The 18,088-nt window shown below is 43.5% G+C and overlaps 1 protein-coding gene across 1 annotated transcript in view; it reads left to right on the top strand.

The window, feature by feature from the left end:
• The window catches only part of POLR1A (RNA polymerase I subunit A), a 33,809-nt gene extending 15,918 nt beyond the window's left edge, over positions 1–17,891 (top strand). The window contains exons 15-34 of the mRNA XM_060282299.1: positions 616–765; positions 1,284–1,467; positions 2,630–2,712; positions 2,819–2,977; positions 3,443–3,541; positions 4,002–4,154; positions 4,383–4,465; positions 5,228–5,393; positions 5,603–5,824; positions 6,357–6,571; positions 7,864–8,031; positions 8,487–8,622; positions 9,727–9,884; positions 10,368–10,503; positions 11,447–11,572; positions 12,221–12,481; positions 13,163–13,363; positions 14,178–14,295; positions 14,590–14,754; positions 17,167–17,891. Coding sequence (XP_060138282.1) covers positions 616–765; positions 1,284–1,467; positions 2,630–2,712; positions 2,819–2,977; positions 3,443–3,541; positions 4,002–4,154; positions 4,383–4,465; positions 5,228–5,393; positions 5,603–5,824; positions 6,357–6,571; positions 7,864–8,031; positions 8,487–8,622; positions 9,727–9,884; positions 10,368–10,503; positions 11,447–11,572; positions 12,221–12,481; positions 13,163–13,363; positions 14,178–14,295; positions 14,590–14,754; positions 17,167–17,267 — 3,084 coding nt within the window. The 3' untranslated portion in view covers positions 17,268–17,891. The remainder of the gene's footprint in view (positions 1–615; positions 766–1,283; positions 1,468–2,629; positions 2,713–2,818; positions 2,978–3,442; positions 3,542–4,001; positions 4,155–4,382; positions 4,466–5,227; positions 5,394–5,602; positions 5,825–6,356; positions 6,572–7,863; positions 8,032–8,486; positions 8,623–9,726; positions 9,885–10,367; positions 10,504–11,446; positions 11,573–12,220; positions 12,482–13,162; positions 13,364–14,177; positions 14,296–14,589; positions 14,755–17,166) is intronic.
• Positions 17,892–18,088: the final 197 nt, after the last annotated feature.

Genomic DNA, 18,088 nt, shown 5'->3' with positions numbered 1-18,088 from the left:
CGCCCATCATGCTTTCCCCCATTTTCCTCCAGCTCCCCTCGCCTTTCCTCCCTAGAATGTGATTCTGTGAGCAGTGGCTTCTTTTTGTTTTTATGCAGCACCTCCCTTTAGTGCATTGTTGTTGTTGTTGTTGTTGTTTAGTCGTTTAGTCGTATCCGACTCTTCGTGGCCCCATGGACCATAGCACGCCAGGCATTCCTGGCATAATAAGTGCTTACTAAATATATTTTTAACTATTTTCTTTTATAAACCACGCTTTATCTGAAGATCTCAGGGTGGTTCACGGTGGTTCACAAGATAAAAATACAGGGCAAAAGCACAAAATGAAAAAGTTAAAACACAACAATACCCCGCCGCCCCCCAAAAAAACACACAATAAGATGGGTGAAGATGGCTAAAACGCAGAGATCCTTTCGATAGGTTGCCTGCATCCAAGACCTTGTTGTGTTTGTGCAGTTCAGCGTTGTATGTATGTGCTTCCTGCTCTTCTATCCACAAAGGTGAATACAGCATTTGCCAACAGGTAGGGGTAGGTAAATGCCTTGAAAAGGGACCAATTGCCCATCAGAACTAATTCCTTTTCCATATGTCATCCAACCTTGTATTCCATCACAGGTTGTTTCTACATTGTTAATAAACGTAATTCCAGAGGATCATATTCCACTGAACTTGCTTGGGAAAGCTAAGATTGATGGAAAAGCCTGGATGACAGGCTCTGCCAGTAGAATGCATGGATCGGGTCTTGCCTTTATGTGCGAATCGCAGGTATGGTTAATGGTCGACAAGGGTCCCAGAGTTTTGGCTGGCCTTGCTGGCCAGACAGGACAGTCCTTATTGCATATCCTGATCAATACAGGCAACTCGCCATTTATGCAGGAGTTATATTCCGAAGCACTTCACATTTAAGTGAAATTGCGTATATTTGAAACATCATTGAAATAGCCTGCAAATCCCACCTGTGCTGCCCCTTTTTGGGTCACTTCTGGGTTTGTCATGATGCACATGTGCGCTGTCGCACACATAATGAGCATGAGCAGATGGGGGTTGCCTGTACCTCTGAGGCTCCAGGCCCTGTCTGTCCACCCTGGCATTATTATTACTATAATTAAATTTCTATACCGTTCTTCATCTGAGGATGACAGAGCAGTTTACAGTATAAATGCAGGTCAAGGATCTGTTCTATTTTGGTAAAACCAAAATGGGCATCTAAAAGGGCACTAAAAGAGGAAGTTTCCGTGTGGGTGTAGTCAAGTCTTGACTTGGAAGTCTTTTCTATCTGCCAGGTTGTCATTAGAAATGGAGAGCTGCTCTGTGGGGTGTTGGATAAGGCGCATTATGGCAGCTCTGCCTATGGGTTGGTCCACTGCTGCCACGAGGTCTATGGTGGTGAGACCGGCGGAAAGGTCCTCACAGCTCTGGCTCGGCTCTTCACTGCCTACCTCCAGTTCTACAGAGGTTTTACAATGGGTAAGTAATCCAGTTCTCTTTATTGTTTCTCTTAAAAAGAAGAAGCACACAGATGTGCTTCAACACTCAAAATATTAATGAAAACATCTCCTAGAATGACACTTCTGCTCTGATCCTTTGTTTGAAAGTACTCTCTGCATTTGGATGGTTCTCTCTGGGTTCAGTGTGTATCTTTTTCTTTCTGAACTTTATCGACAAATAACGGTTCCCGCTGATTGATTCCTATGAGGAATTTTCCAGTGTGTTCCCAACCATGGAATTTTGACTCCCCCCCCCTAAAGAAACCCTCTGAAATCTTACTAAAGTACTACAGTTCCCCAACCAACCTACAAAAGGCAGGTAAAGAAGTAAAAAAATCTGTCTGTTCAATTGTCTGAATCTGTCATGTGTATAGTGAGGTTTGGGTACTAATTCCTCATGTTCGGATAGGTGAATGTTTGCCTAGCAAGCATTCTGGAAGCGAGACCTGTGTTTATATAGAATAGACAATGGAGGGCTTTTTAAATCTGTGGTTTAAGGCAAAGGTGGGGACCTCAGACCCTCCAGGCGTCTTTATCCAGACCTTGGGACAATTACTCCCCAGGCTTCATCCTTACACTCCCAGCTTTGCACTCAGCTTGAGTGCTTTAGCCTTGGAGCATGTCCTTGGACATTCCTCTTGTTTCATTGGATGGAGAGCAGTGTATATTGAAACCTCTGGTTTTAGCATGACTGGAACGTAGCATACTGTACATTCATTGCTTCTCCTGCTTTTGCCCCTTGCCCCGCCCACCAGTGGCATGTCCCTCCCCCTTTGCCCCACCCACATATTGCCCCTGAAGAAATGCAGCTTTCAGGCTGTGTCATCCCTGGTTTAGAGGGTTACACTATATAAAAAAAAGCTTCCAATAATGACTGCGTTCATTAAATTTGCAGTGTAGTAGTATTTACAGTTCTCCTGCTGTTTAAATCTTTTGGAAGATTCTGCTCTTTGAACATATTTTGCCAAATTCATAAAAAGGTAGTTGCTTAAATAAAGTAATGGGTAAGCCAAGCAGAGCAGAAAGTCAGTCTGGGTTTAGCAGCGAAGAGCTTCCTTTCAGGGGGGGAAACCCCCTGAAGAAACTGTTGCTGAATCTCAAGTGGGAGAGGGTAAGCACTCAGTTCTATCATCTCATTTTAGGAGTTGAAGATATCTTGGTCAAACCCCGGGCAGACCACAAGAGGCGCAAGATCATTAAAGAAAGCACCCGGTGTGGTACAAAGGTAAGCTGATACTTTTTTGGGGGGGGCGGTGTCCTCACTTCTCCAAGCGCCTTGCATTGTTATACAGTACCTGCCTTGGCACTTAACACCGCCTTGTTCTTTTCAGGCTGTTCAAGCTGCGTTTAACTTGCCTCAAACCTCATTGGATGAGGAGGTCCGAGGGAAGTGGCAAGACGCCCATCTTCACAAAGACCAGAGAGATTTCAACATGGTCGATCTGAAATTCAAAGAGGAAGTCAACCATTACAGCAATGAGATTAACAAGGTTTGCATCAAGAAATTTGAGATCATCCTAACATAACGTTGGTTCATGTATTGGACTTATTCCTGTGCAGTCCACAGAAATATTGATATAGATGCTTAAATGCATCTATACATTTGTTTGAGGAGCTCAGGGGCACGTAATCCAGTATAAAAGTTCTATTTTATGATTGGAGCAATTAAGTGGAGTGAGTTAGGCCCAAGCCTGCCCAGTGGGCCTTATAGATAGCAAGGGGAGTGGGGGACTGAACCTTTCCTGACCCTAGTCCAGATTCCTGCCCACTTCACCACACTAGCTCTTGACAGTGCTTTTTCACTAAAGAAATTGTAGTTTCATTAACAATATATAGAAAAGAGAGTTGGTTCTTCATTTTCCCCATTGGTTTCTTATTTCCCCCCTATTTCTTGGTAGTGTCATCCTGGCTTAAACAGTGGCTTTGTTTCTTCTTTTATTCCCCCCAAAATGTAGGTGTGCATGCCTCTTGGACTTCACCGGAGTTTCCCAGAGAATAACTTGCAGCTGATGGTGCAGTCAGGAGCCAAGGGTTCTACTGTGAATACTATGCAGGTACTATTTTCAGACAGTGCAATTTGGCTGTAATCTGCAAAGCGAGATCAATGTACCCTCCACATCGTCCAGACTTCTGAACCAGGAGCGCTGTGCATAGCCAAGGGATAGCAGTGATTCATTTTGTGACCAGTCATTACTACAAATCGTTCTGCTCTGAACATGCTTTTTTTTAGGATGCCAGTGAAGATTAGCTAGCCACCACTCCTGTCTAGATGTTTTCAATTCCTCTTGTTGGTATTAAAATGCATAAATACCAGAGAGAAATGACAGGGATTATTTTGGATTATTCTAGTAGGATGAAAACTGCAGGTTACGAGACAGAACTGGAACATACGGAAAATAATAATAATGTTTTAACTCAACATATTTTTAAATAGCTATAAAACTAGTTAATCTGATCCCCCCCCCTTTTGCACTTGCGTTCGTATCTCATTGTGTCTCTCTTGACTTCTTAAAGATTTCTTGCTTGCTGGGCCAGATTGAGTTGGAAGGTCGAAGGCCTCCCTTGATGCCATCTGGCAAATCGTTGCCATGTTTCCAACCTTATGACTTCCCCCCCAGATCAGGGGGGTTTGTGGCTGGCAGATTCCTCACTGGCATTAAACCGCCCGTAAGTTCTTCCTCCTTGACTCTTTTTCTCTGGGCTACATTTCTCTCATGTGATTTACATGTACCGGTACCTTCGAGCTGATAGAATCTAATATCATTTTGTCTCTGTTCTGTTGGATATTGCTTTCTGGGAGGCCAGTTGTTAAGCAGAGCCTTATGTAGCGTGCTGCTGCCTGTGGTTACGTGGGGCAAGAGTCCTTTTCTCACAGAGGTTATATTTGTGCTTTAGGAGTACTTCTTCCATTGTATGGCTGGTAGGGAGGGTCTAGTGGACACAGCTGTCAAAACCAGTCGTTCTGGATACCTTCAAAGGTAAGAGCTGCTTTATTACACTTACCGATGTTACTGCCTCAGTGTGCAGTGAAATTTTTCAGAGGGGAACAGTTATGGCCAGAGGCACCAGCTTGCAAGAGCAATTGGGTCAGGGAGCAACGTTGCACACATGAGCATCGCACCTCCTTCCCTAAGTCGGGCAGAAGTTTCCCGGGCTTTGGCAAGAAGGCGCTAGGCTTCTGACAGGATGCTGGAAACCCTGCTGCCTCTTTCCCAAAGCTCACTTGGCTTTGGGAAGGTCCAGGAGGACTCTTGGACCCTGTCTAGAGCATCGTGCCTTCCTCCCTAAGCCGGGCAGAAGCTTCTTGGGCTTTGGGAAGGAGGTGCCGGACTTTAATACTCTAATTTACCATACCAGGAACATTTAGGGGACTCACCTAGTCCCCCTAGTCCATGGACCGCACACCAATGTACTGCCTATTTCTAATCCCCAAGGAGCAAACTATTTAGCAATCTTTAAATTAAAAGCCCTGTTTAGGGAAACTTTTAATGTTTGATGGATTTCTGTGTTTTAATATTTTGTTTTAATACCCAGATGGGCGGGGTATAAATAATAATTAATAATAATAATAATAATCTTAAATATAGCCTCTTTCATGTCAAATTGATCATTTCTAAGCAGGCATTGTGGTCTGCTGCATCCAGCTGCACGACCTACTGCTGCTGCATTTCTAAAGTTTCTTGCTTGATCTTTGAACTGATTTCCATTCTCCTCCTGTTGTGATGCTAATCTTTGTGCAGGTGTATCATAAAGCATTTGGAAGGGCTGATAGTTCATTATGACCTGACTGTGCGTGACAGCGATGGCAGCCTAGTCCAGTTTCTCTATGGAGAAGATGGCCTAGACATCCCCAAGACGCAGTTCTTGCATTCCAAGCAGTTCCCTTTCATCACGGATAACCACAAGGTAGGGTTTTCTGCCTCCATTTATTTCTGTAGACTTTGGATTGTATCTTCTTTTTTAAAGGACTTACTCTGAAAATGGCATGTTGCAGGGTTTTCGGGAGAAATGAAATATGTGCAATAGCTGCATAGCGCTGTCTGTCAGAAAAGGCCCTTTCATGGTGAGTGACCGGTGTTCCATCCCCATAAGCTCTTTCTGTATATTTCTTACAGGTGATAGAGAAATCAAAGCATTTGGATGAAGTGTTGCCGAAAATGGACCCCCAGCAAGCAAACAACCAGTTCAGATCCATCAAGAGATGGCAAATCAAGCACCAGCCGTCTTTGAGACGGGAAGGAGGCTTTTTGCTCTTTTCTCAGGAAAAGTTGGCTGATGTAAAAGCACAGATCCTTCCAGGAGAACTTGTTAATGGCCGAGATCCTGCAACTCTGCAGGTAATTTTCAGTACAGATGGGGCTTGTCAGTCTAGGAATGTAGCCCATCTAGGAGAAGGAAAATTGATCCTAAACCTCCAGTGCCTTGCGGGATATCGTCGGAAGAAGAAAAGGCTAAGGAGTAAACTCTACACAAATCCAGAGTGGAGTCACTAAGGTGGTTGGATGGCATCTTGTACAGTTGTACACATTATTCTGGCAACTCCTGCAGCCAAGCTGGTGCCTAATGCATTGCTCTGCTTTCCCTTGGACCACATCTGCAAGGCTGAGAGGGAGGTCTTGTCATCTGGTCAGCCCAAGACCTCCATACACACTGCCCATGCTTGCACCCCAGGGAGGTCACTTCAGTGCTGCTAATGTGGCGGTTTGACTTCACCCCCAGAGGTGCACTTACTCCGTCTCTTGAGACAGATGCCAATAATATTTATATACTGTCCAATTGTCTGGGTAGTTTGCAGTTGATGGTAATGATTTGTGAATGCAAAGGTAGGGGGGAAACTTATGCTGCCTTTAATTCTGCTGCCCATTTCAGTTGTTAAAGATGTGGTATGAATTGAGTGAGAAGAAGCGGAGGAAGTATCAAAAGAAGGCAGTGAAGTGTCCGGATCCTAGCCTTGCTGTCTGGCGGCCAGACATCCATTTTGCATCCGTATCAGAAACATTTGAAAGAGAAGTTGAGAATTTCCTCAGAGAGTGGGACGCTCAGAACAACACGAGCTACAGCAAATCTGAACTTTCTTCTCAGAGGTAGCAATTTTTATTTTAAGGCATATGCAAGCAGCACTGCTGCTTCTGTCTTAGGGTCCGGAATGCCTCGTCTATGTATTTAAGTACAGTATCTATTAAGCGACATCTTAGGTCTCTACTTTTGTGGAGAAACAATTGATCGCATCACAAAGTTGCTGGAGATTCTGAACAGGTTGTCAACATGTGACTGTCCTATGGCATGCTACAATAGTTTCCTGGTGTGGAGCTGAAATGTCTTTATAATCCTGAAAAAGAGAGCCTACATCAGGCATCCCCAAACTTCGGCCCTCCAGATATTTCGGACTACAATCCCCATCATCCCTGACTACTGGTCCTGTTAGCTAGGGCTCATGGGACTTGTAGGCCAAAACATCAGGAGGGCCGCAGTTTGGGGATGCCTGGCCTACATCTTCAAGATTAACATTGTTCTAATTCACAAATAATAAACCTAATACGTTTTTTGTTGCTTACTTGCCATCCAACACAAACCAGTGGTCTAGGACAGGAGTAAGGAGTGTGTGTGCGGCCCTCTGGATGTTTCTCGACTCCAATTCCCATCAATCCCAACCAGCATAGTTGACAATTGGGGATGATGGGAGTTGTAGTCCAGCCACATCTGGAGAATGACAGATTTCCTGTCTCTGGTTTAGGGTTCTGTCTTTGCTGTCTTTACTTGTACGACTGGCTTTTTTATCTTCCAATAATTACTTCTGTAATAGTAACAGAGGAGGCTTTAGGAATCATTAATGCTACACTTGTAAGGCAACAGCTGCAGAGAGAGTTAAGACGCTGGCACTGAATCTTATGTGGAGCTGGAAAATATGTGTGTATTTGAGAGAGAGGCAAAGAGGGATGGAGGGATGTGCCGCATGATATTCTGTAGGTCTGCTCAGAAGTAAGTCCTCCCAGATTCAGTTGCACTTACTCCTTGATAATTGTGCATAGGAGTTGTAGTCCAAGGAAGGAGGTGGGATAGATGAAGGCAGGAATTGCTATTTGAATGATGAACCAAGGCCTTTTAAAGCCTTTACACCGGCATAGGGTGTGGGTGGGTGTCATTTTGACTCTGCTTTAGCCATCAAAATCAGAGCACCCAGGTTATGAAATAGAGGACAGTGAAGACTATGCTTTTCCAGGGAGTTTTGTTAGAATGGTCACCTCCTTGAAAGGTTAGTCTGGTGCAATTAGTCATTTTGACATTTCTATTTTATTGTAAGTAACTTTTGAGCACATTTTATACAGAAAGGCAGGATACCAAATTCATAAACCAGCTCCTTACTCGGTGTCCTCAGGTTAAAAGACTTGCTGCATTTGAAGTGGCAACAATCGCTCTGTGACCCAGGAGAAGCTGTTGGTCTCCTTGCTGCTCAGAGTATTGGAGAGCCCTCCACGCAGATGACTCTGAACACCTTTCACTTTGCTGGAAGAGGCGAAATGAATGTCACACTCGGTATCCCAAGGTAAGATAATGTTGTGTTGCCTCGTTTTGTACTAACGCTTAAGACTCTGCTCCAGAATGAGCTTCTCCTAACCATTTCTCTCTCTAAGCTGTACTGCACTGAATACAGATAGAAAAAGGCAGAGGCTTGCCTTATGGTGGAAAATCAAATAGGTTTATTTTTTTGTTCTTGCCATTTTGCTTCCACCACCCCATAACTTTTGTTTTCATTGGGAAATGAAAATAATTGCTTTCGTTTTTTCCCCACTGCTCTGCCATCTTGAGTAGTTCCTGCCTTCTGGGGAAATTCCAGCCCTTCCCTCTAGTCCCCAGAGGGCAGGACCTAACACAATGTTGAATGCCTGCCCCAGTTAATAAAGAGAGTAGATTTTCAGCAGGTAAGAACTCTCTTTTTTATAAAAAAAAATGTTTCTTTAATATCCGTGTGTCTGAATGTTCAGTAATTCTTTCCTATAGGTTGCGGGAGATCCTGATGGTGGCTACTGCTAATATTAAAACCCCAATGATGAGTGTTCCTGTACTTAATACCAATAAAGCTCACAAGAGGGTGAAGAGGCTGAAGAAGAAGCTTACCAGAGTATGCTTAGGCGAGGCAAGTCATTCTTTGTATGGATTGATTGGTCGTGGAGACACTAACCGTCATGAGCAGAGACTTTGGTGGGTGGGGTGAACAGTGTGTATCTTTGCATCTGAGACTTAGACCTCCCCCTCCCTTCCCGAAGCCTTTCCTTTATGACACTTTAAAGCAGGCATCTCCAAACTTCAGCCCTCCAGATGTTTTGGACTACAATTCCCATCTTCCCCGACCACTGGTCCTGTTAGCTAGGGATCATGGGAGTTGTAGGCCAAAACATCTGGAGGGCCGCAGTTTGGGGATGCCTGCTTTAAAGTAACAAAGGGATCAGATTTGGAGCTGGTTGCAGACCTGAGCATGAACACTTGCAGCAAGAGACGTGGTGTTTTTTTTCTTCCTCCACCCCATTTTGAGAACTCAGAATGTGTTTTGGATTTAAAAACAACACCATCATGGCATATAACCCTCTCCAGTGGACTGTAGGGGAGGTTTTTGGAGAGCGGGAAAATGAAAATAGTTACTTTTTCCTTCCTCCTGAAGCATCCTTGTAAAGGGGGGGGAGGTTTCATGGTGTGCAACTCTCTAACTGCAGCTGTAAGGCACCTTCTAAATTCTCAAGATAATTGCTTTCTGTGCTGTGTGGAAGTTCAGAATCCCAATGGTGCTTCAGATTTGAAAGTCTGCTTTTTTCATGTGTGTGTTTTCCTAATGGAACATTCACATTCTTGAAAACGGAGCAGGCTAAAATTACAGTGGTACTTCTCGTTGCGAACGGGATCCATTCCAGAGGCCGGTTCGCAACATGAAAAGGCCGCATCCTGAAGCGCCACGTCTGCGCATGCGTGTGATGTAATTCAACGCTTCTGCGCATGCGCGCAGGTTAAGGACGCGCCGAACCCAGAAGTAACCCGTTCCAGGACTTCTGGGGTCGGCATGTCCATAATCTGAGAAGACGTAACCCGCAGCGGACGTAACATGAGGTGTGACTGTATTTAGAAAAAAACTTCAGTTCGAAAGAAGGCTAATAGAGAAACAATTGTACTGTTAGTGAGATGGCTTACAAAGGTACATATAGCTTCCTAATATGGCGTTAGAATTTAGACATTCTTCTTACTGTTTCAGGTTTTGCAAAAATTTGACATTGAAGAGTCTTTGTGTTTGGAGGGGATGGTAAGCAAGCACCGTATCTACACCATCAAATTTAGTTTCTTACCATATGAATGCTACCAGGAAGAGAAATGTGTGAAGCCAAGGGACATATTGCATTTTATGGAGTCGAGGTTAGTCCTTTTCTGCTCTTTCCTTCTCAAGACTTTTATCTTAGGACTGCAAAGATCTTAAACCTCAAAGGTATACTTTGCTAATTGTTTAAACATCATTAGGTGTCAATGAGAAGGAGATTGTTTTCCTTCATTCCAATTTTAGACCAGGCATTGGCTATACACTCTCACTTGAACTGGATTTTCATATTTCCCCAGACACTGGCTACCCCTAGTTCAGGAATTTTTCACTAGCCCTATAACCAGATTCTACCTTATTTGAGGCTACCCTCCTACTTATGAAATGAAAACTATAGGGGTCAGAATTACAATAGCTTTATTAATTTTAATTATAAAAACAACTTGGCAGGGAAATTCCCTTTGATTTTGTCCTCTGACTTGTCTGGATCCAGTAAGGAAGCATGTCAAGTATTGGTTGCGGTGTTGCACAGTCTGGAATCCAATTTGAGGCTTTAATTGTGAATTTATTACTCATTACTCCAGATTCTTTAAAATCTTGCTTGAAACAATTAAGAGGAAGAGTTCAAAGTTGGCATCTTACAACTCTGTGAGCACTCGAAGAGCGATGCAGAGGGACTTAGAAGGTGTTGGAGAATATGGTGTATCCCAAGAAAACCAGGTAAAAGTCTAGTCCCCTTGAGTCTACTAGTACTGTGAATCCTTGGTAGGCTTGGTAAAAAAACCAACTCATTTTTATTTGCATAGTTTTGCTCCTGCTCCTGCAATTCATTATTTCACGTATTGCAGTGGTAGACTGCTATCTTAAGTACACAGGAGTTATTTGAAGTGTCCAAGAATCATTTGTGTGGATATGTTATACAGCAGGGATGCCCAACCAGTCAACCACGATTGACAGGTTGCCCCCCGGGTGATAGCGGTCGATTGCTGTTGATCGCGGGCTTACTTTCCTCCACGTGGGGAAAAAAAGCATCTGGCCCCGCCCCCTTGCTATGTCCTTCATTCGCACATGATTGCAAAAACGGAAGATTTCGCTGCCATGTTCCCCTCCCCAAAACCACGATCGACAGGTCGACAGCTCAACAACTTCTTACCTTGAATCAAAGTATTTTTTTCTTACCTTGAATCAAAGTATTTTTTCTTACCTTGAATCAAAGTATTTTTTTATTGAGCTTTCCCCCCTTGGAAATGTTTCATGCTGCTTTTAGCACTCATACAGGCACATAAGTTGTGCCCAAGGTAAAAACCGATTTAACAAAATGCTGGTCTCGGCATTGCAATTGATGAGACTGACCAGTTGAATTGTTGTTGGTAATTTAAGATTGTTTTCCAGACCTTCAAAGGATCTTAGCTTTACTACTAGAAAGCCTCTCAATTGCTTCCTGTATGATTCTGTTAAGTCATTAGACTGTTGAAATAATCTACCTTCTAGACTTTAAGAGCGCTATCAAGTGTGAAATTAAGGAAGCCTTGGTTCTCTGTGGATGCAGAGTGTTCTTATGCCTAGTATTTCTTTCAAGCCTCTCAGCGATATGACCAAAATAACCCATGTAAAAGTGTGAATCTCGAAGCCGTTCCCCCTTGCAGCTTTTCTCTTTGTTTAGGGTGACGATGAAGCTGTAGCTGAGGAAGAAGGAGGAGGAAGAGGAGGAGGTGCTCCTGATGCTGAAACAGGTGAAGGGGATGATGATGCTACAGATGCAAAAAGAAGAGCAAAGCAGGAGGAGGAGGTAATGACATACTGTTAGGTCCCAGTAGGCTCTGCTTGTTTCAGTAAGAGCCAACTAAGAAAGGCCTTCTGCTCAGGTCAGTTTCTGAAGCAGAAGGAAAGGGAGGTGGGATAAAGGGAAGGGTCAAAATACTTACGGGGCAATATTTTGTCCAAGTAATAAATCTGCTTCATTAAAGTTTTGGCTTGCAGTGTTCTGTAACGAGTATATGTTGTCTAGAGAAGTATATGACTAAATGCAGCTTTATACTGGTTGCCAAATGACAGCCTGTGTAAGTCATGTTTTTAAACAAACATATTTAACCTGCCTGCATTTACTTTGGAGGGAAAGCACCCATAGGGCCCTGATCCAGAACCTGCTATTGCTCCAGGGGTCTCACATTTTTTTTCCTTCCGAAAATCACCCCCCGAAGGTGCTGTTTGTTGGTTTTTAGCCGCAAACTAGTGCAGGGTGCCGGTTTGGATCAGGACATTAGGATCAATGGAAGATTCTGTCTATGACCCACTTGAAAGTGAAATTTGAAATTATCCTTGTACACTGGTTCTAGTACTTGCAGATGCAAAACTTGCTTAAACTTGTTTAAACATTTTTCCCTGCTTTTTTTTTAAGTCATGGTTCACCTCTGACTGAAGTGTATCTTTCTCGCAGGTTGATTATGAGAGTGATGAGGACAACGAGGTGGATGATGATGATATTCCCGATGAGGAAGAGACCCAAGGATTGGATGAGAGGAGCCCAGAGGAAACGGAATCTCAGGATAAGCATTATGCTCCTTCCTCTAGTCAACAAACTCCAAAGAAGAGGAAGAACTTGGATGAATTAGCACAGCACAGAATTAATGCTGTGCAGGAGAGCAGCGATTCCATAGAGAGTTATGCCTACGACATAAAAAATGAACTGTGGTGTAAGGTAAGGTGGTGGAAGTGTGTGTGTCCAAAAACTGATGTGTTCAAGCTGCGGAACACAAACCATAATGTTGCAATTGACCTGTTTATTTAGTTATTTAGCATTTTAGCCCACTTTATTGCAGAGGCTTTAAAGTGGCTTGCAAATAAGAAAAGGTAAACATTATTTACCAAAAACAAACAAAGATAGGCATAAAAGCAGCCGATAAAACTAAAAGAAAATGACTAGCTAGTAGAAATCTTATAGAAAAATACTCACACACTATGATAATAGGGGGGGAAGTGACCATATGCTTTGTGCAATACAATGTTCCCACATCAATTTGTGGGGACCTGCTTTTGTCACGATTCCAAAAGAGGGTGAATCTCCAGACCTATTTGCTCTGAGATGTTTCAGGAGTGGAAGCCTAAAGGACAGCGGCTCCCAAAGCTCGGCTCACCGCCTGCTCTAGCTCATCGGGAGATTTGTTTTTAAATCACTGTATTGACCTGGAAGCTGTACAGCAGCTCCCTCGGCCAATAACGTGAGATGAGCGCCACAACCCCAGAGTCGGTCACGACTGGACCTAATGGTCAGGGGTCCCTTTACCTTTACCTTTATTAAGAAGTGGGTGTTAGGTTTGCTCTTCTCAGTGGATTGAAAAGGCTGCCTTTTAACACAGGATTATATTGTGCCCCCATCTAGGTCTCACTGAAACTTCCTTTAACGAAGCAGTACTTTGACCTTGCCTCACTTGTGACATCTCTGGCAAACAACACTGTTGTCCAGGAGACAAAAGGGATCACACGGTGTCTCTTAAACGAAACCAGCAATAAGAAAGGAGAGATGGTGCTCACTTTACAGACTGAAGGGATAAACCTCCCTGAGCTTTTCCGATATGCTGACGTATGTAACGAAGAGCTGTTCTGTGTTTCCTGTAGGGTGTTAAAGAAGGAACGCAATGGGGGGGGGGGCTTGTCGTGAGAATGGCTTGATTTTTTTTTAAGCTCACCTTGCAGCATTTTCCTGGTGGCTTGAGAAGCTTACGCAGATCTCGGTCACACCAAAGTGAAGCTGATAATTGTGCCGCTGATTTCAGTGAGAAGTCCCAACTTTTGCATTTGAGCAGAGCATTGCGATGCTGCCATTGTCAAAATAAAAGTGCTTTTGACCTATTGCCTCAGTAGCTGTGAGCAGATTTGAGGAAACATTTCTTTTTGTGTTTGGGCAAAGTGCCCTGGAAATTGACGTTGCATTTCTAGTGCCTGATATTTGCAAAAGCTACTGTAAGAAGCCACAGAAATTCAGTGGAGAGGGGAACAGCATTGTCCATAAGGAGTTCAACCAGTATGTGTTAACATATATTTCCTGATTCTTGCTGTGAAGAACTTAAGCGTTTTAAGAAAAAATAGAGCAAACTGCTTGTAAAGGTTTATGGAATGGAAAAGGCAAATGATAATTGCAGCAAGTAGGTGTGGTCATGATCAGTCATGCAGTCTGCATCATGCACACCTCTGCCCTAAGTAATTGAGTCATGCAGTCTATGTTTGTGTGGTTTTTAAGGGGCATGTTTAGAAGGAATTCCCCTCCCCCACCCCCGGTCTGTTCAGCTGCTGCATTTTTATTTGCTTGCCAACAAGCGACATACACATTTCTTGATTAACTCTGTTCAAAAAGTAGCTCACCTGTCAACTGTTTCCCTCCCCCCCCTCTCTTTTAGATTTTTGATGTGAACCGGCTTTATTGCAATGATATTCATGCGATGGCCAATACCTATGGCATTGAGGCTGCCTTGAAAGTCCTTGAGAAAGAGATTAAAGATGTGTTTGCTGCATATGGTAAGGCGGTTTTAGATCATCCATTGATCCTAACTGAAGATTCAAAACATGGCCTATCCAGTCAAGCTTTGGGGAGGAAAAAAACTCCATTCTGCTTGTATTGGCTGTATTTCCCATTCTCTCATAAACAGCGTGCTCTTACAGGGCAAAGAGATGGTGAGGCTTTAGTAAAGATTTATCAGCATGACTTAAAGGAAGATATTGGAGTGCAGGCTCCATTGAAGTCCCCCTTTCATCTCCCTCTTAACTTTTTAAAGAGGCAATGCTCTAACATTCCTCCTTTTTTTTTGACAGGGATTGTGGTTGATCCTCGGCATCTCTCTCTGGTGTCGGACTATATGTGCTTCGAAGGTGTTTACAAGCCACTCAATCGGTTTGGGATACAGTCCAATTCATCCCCCTTGCAGCAAATGACATTTGAGACGAGCTACAAGTTTCTGAAGGAAGCCACAATGCAGGGTAAATAATCAGAGCTATTTCAGTGGCGCATCCAAACCAGATTGCCTGATGGGCCCAGATAATCTGCTCCACCCAAGCATACCCGAAGCTACATGGGCACTACCCCCTCTGCCACCTTTGCCCCAAATAGAATAGTTGCTATCTGCCTAATTAGAAGTGATGGGGGAAATGTGGCCTTCCAGGTGTTGGACTACAATTTCTGTCATTCATGACCCTTGGCCATGTTGCCTAGGGCAGATGGAAAGTGGAGTCCAGCAGCACTGGGGGGGTCAGAGGTTCCCGATCTCTGCTATAGGCAGTTCTGTTACCCTAGAGAAAAAGTTTGTATGCAGGCATAGATGATGTGCAAAATGAGTCCGTCACCCTTATGAACATTTTGCATGGAGCTATTTACTTTTTACCCCAAGTTTAACTACTCAATGGTCATATCTGGTGCCTGCCCCTATCAACACTGACATTGGCAAAAAGTGACTAATTGATCTTGAAATAATAAGGATTTACCTGTCTTTCTCATGGATTTCGGGTTGGGGGTCAGGGAGCAAATTTGTTTTGGTTCTTGGTTCATTTCCACATTTTATTTCAAAAGCAATTGTCCCTCGGGTGATCACAATTTCTACTGAGCACTAGCTGTCTAAATTTGCATTGCTGGTGTTAATCACATTTGTGATTTAGCATGAATGAGAATTCTGGGGGACAGTCTTGCCACTCAACCGAAACAGGTGTCAAAGCCGGACTTCTTATTTAAAGACAATTCCATTCAGGCGGTGTGCTTGTTTCTTTAGGTTCTCTAAGAGCTGGTTTGCACAACAAGGTAACCCAAACAACAGCTTAGCAAAGCTACGCGAGCATGCAGGCCCCTAGGAAATAAAGCTTTGTCATCAGAATTAGGACTCATAGTTCAGATCTCTCCTAACTATCCATGAGCTGGCACAGTAGCAAAAAAAAGACTGGGAAGGGGCAGATTTGCTGCAAGAGCCCACACATTCACACAGTCTCATTAAGCCATAATTTGGTTTACCATGTGTCATGTTAGCCCCCAGTCACCTTTCGTCTGTCCCTCACCCGGTGCCACCCACCTCCCTCCAGAGTCGGGCTGGCACCCCTGTCTTAGGACGACTAAGCTATGACCGGGTGGGCTAACCGCGGAATCAAAACTAACGGTAACTGCCACCAGCAACTTGCCTTTACCAGCAAATTGCAACTTCTCACTTTAACACAGGTCTGGTAGGTAACCAAGCAGCGTAGGAACCAGATTTAGTACTGTGGCTCAGGAAAGAACAAACTGAACAGAAATCCTTTTTAACTATTTATTAATAAGAATAGTTAAGCAAACAGGTCTAACAAAAGGTTACAGAATATAACAGAGTAAAAGCAGTTCTCATAAAAAGGGGTTACAAAGTTAAAACAAGAAACAACTAACTTACTTGAAGAAATTAAATCAAAGTTACATCTCTCCTTTCGGCAGACGCAACTTAGAGCCCTCCGGCAATCAGCTGACTGGTGGAACAAACAGCATAGACCAAGATTTCCCACCCATGTTGTTGAACAAAGACCCTTTTCTCAGTGGGGGTTTATATCCCTGAGGCACACCTTAGTCCCATGTGGGGATTACAGATAGATACCCAATCATCATTGATTTTCATTCAAACAGCCCAATCAATGGATTGACCGTCAGGGGCTTCATCCATCAATTAGTGATATTACGCAGGTGCCCCTCGTTAACTCATTACTCACACCAGAGAGCAATTAACTTCCTGACTCTCAGGCTTCTCAGAGAGAACCATCCTCCCTAAATTGCTTATCGCAGGAATGCCAGATTTTACACTCACCAAATGAGAGCATTCCCACTACATCAAAAGGGTAGGGAGGATTAGAAAAAACCCTTCCTCCTTGAGTTCAAAAGTTGAGGTTCCCAGCCAGGGCCAGTGTCCCATCAGGCCCTGCACGTACCCACAATGCTTCGCAGGAACCAAAGATAAAAATGCAGGTTTTTACACGACACCATGTCACGTGAACATGTCATTTACTATCAAAGGCTCATTGGTCCCTGCAATATCTGCAGTGTGAAATGGCCTTTGTAGTCTCCAGATCTAGTCAAATGATGTCAGAGGATCTCAGAAGAATTCCTTTTGGAGACCAGAATCGTTGTAGCCTCTTGTGTCATCTTTGAGATACAGAAATAATAAAAAAATAAAGTACTAGCATCTTCTAATACTGTTTAAGCTTCCACTTAATTGATTTGATAAAAGATGGATCAGTTAAAAGATTATCCTCAGTTCACATCCAACAGCAAGTGGCTATGCTACTCCCTTTGCACACACACAAAGCAAGCCAAGCAAATTATCTTTCTTATGTCAGACTTCCAAGTCCCAAAATATAAATTATCTGGTTTTGATTTCTTTTTTTTCCTAGGCTCCCATGATGAACTGCAGTCTCCTTCTGCTTGCCTCGTGGTAGGAAAAGTTGTCAAAGGAGGAACGGGCTTGTTTGAGCTGAAACAGCCTCTAAAATAGTGTCCCTGCTATTGCTTAAAGGCTATTAAAGGTGTTTTTATTTCTAGAAAGAAACATGCTGCTATTTTTCTTTGTTCAATTTTGGTTTTTTTCAGCTGTCATTGAATGTAAATACTACTGTTGACCTTATTGAGTTAATAACTACTTGTGCCTTCGGATCTTCAGGAATTAAATTTAATAATAATAAAGGTCTTGTGCTATTCCCTCAGTTTGTGGTTTTTATTTACCTGTGGGTTCATCAATCAGAAGCAGCTTTGTCATGCTGGCCACATGACCTGGAAGCTATACGCCGGCTCCCTCGGCCAATAATGCGAGATGAGCGCGCAACCCCAGAGTCGGTCACGACTGGACCTAATGGTCAGGGGTCCCTTTACCTTTACCTCATCAATCAGAGTAGACAATATGTTCTGGGTTTGAGATGTGTTACCAGACAGTCTGATATGAAAGCTCCATGATGCTTTCCCAGCAGGAAGTGAAGGCTCCCTATGTGTTCCAAGCCCATGGTCCCAAGCCTTGCATGCCTGTTTCTGGTTGCCAAGGAAGAACCTTTCTCTGCAGTTTTTTAGTATTTCCTGGCACCTTGACTTAAACCCCCATTTTTAATTCACCACCAAGGAAGAAGTGAAGATCTACATTAGGAACAATGGGAGAATAAAGATCTATATCAGGATCTGCTGTCCCTGTTGCTCAGTTGGTTGAGCACAAGACTCCTAATCTCAGGTTTGTAGGTTCGAGCCCCAAATTGAGCGAAGGACTTCTGCATTGCAGGGGGTTGGACTAGATGACCCTTGTGGTCTCCTGCTGCCCAAGGCAGTCGCCTC

This window comes from Zootoca vivipara, chromosome 13, assembly GCF_963506605.1.
Source record: "Zootoca vivipara chromosome 13, rZooViv1.1, whole genome shotgun sequence".
Lineage (NCBI taxonomy): Eukaryota > Metazoa > Chordata > Lepidosauria > Squamata > Lacertidae > Zootoca > Zootoca vivipara.
This window is presented reverse-complemented; position numbering and strand designations above follow the sequence as displayed.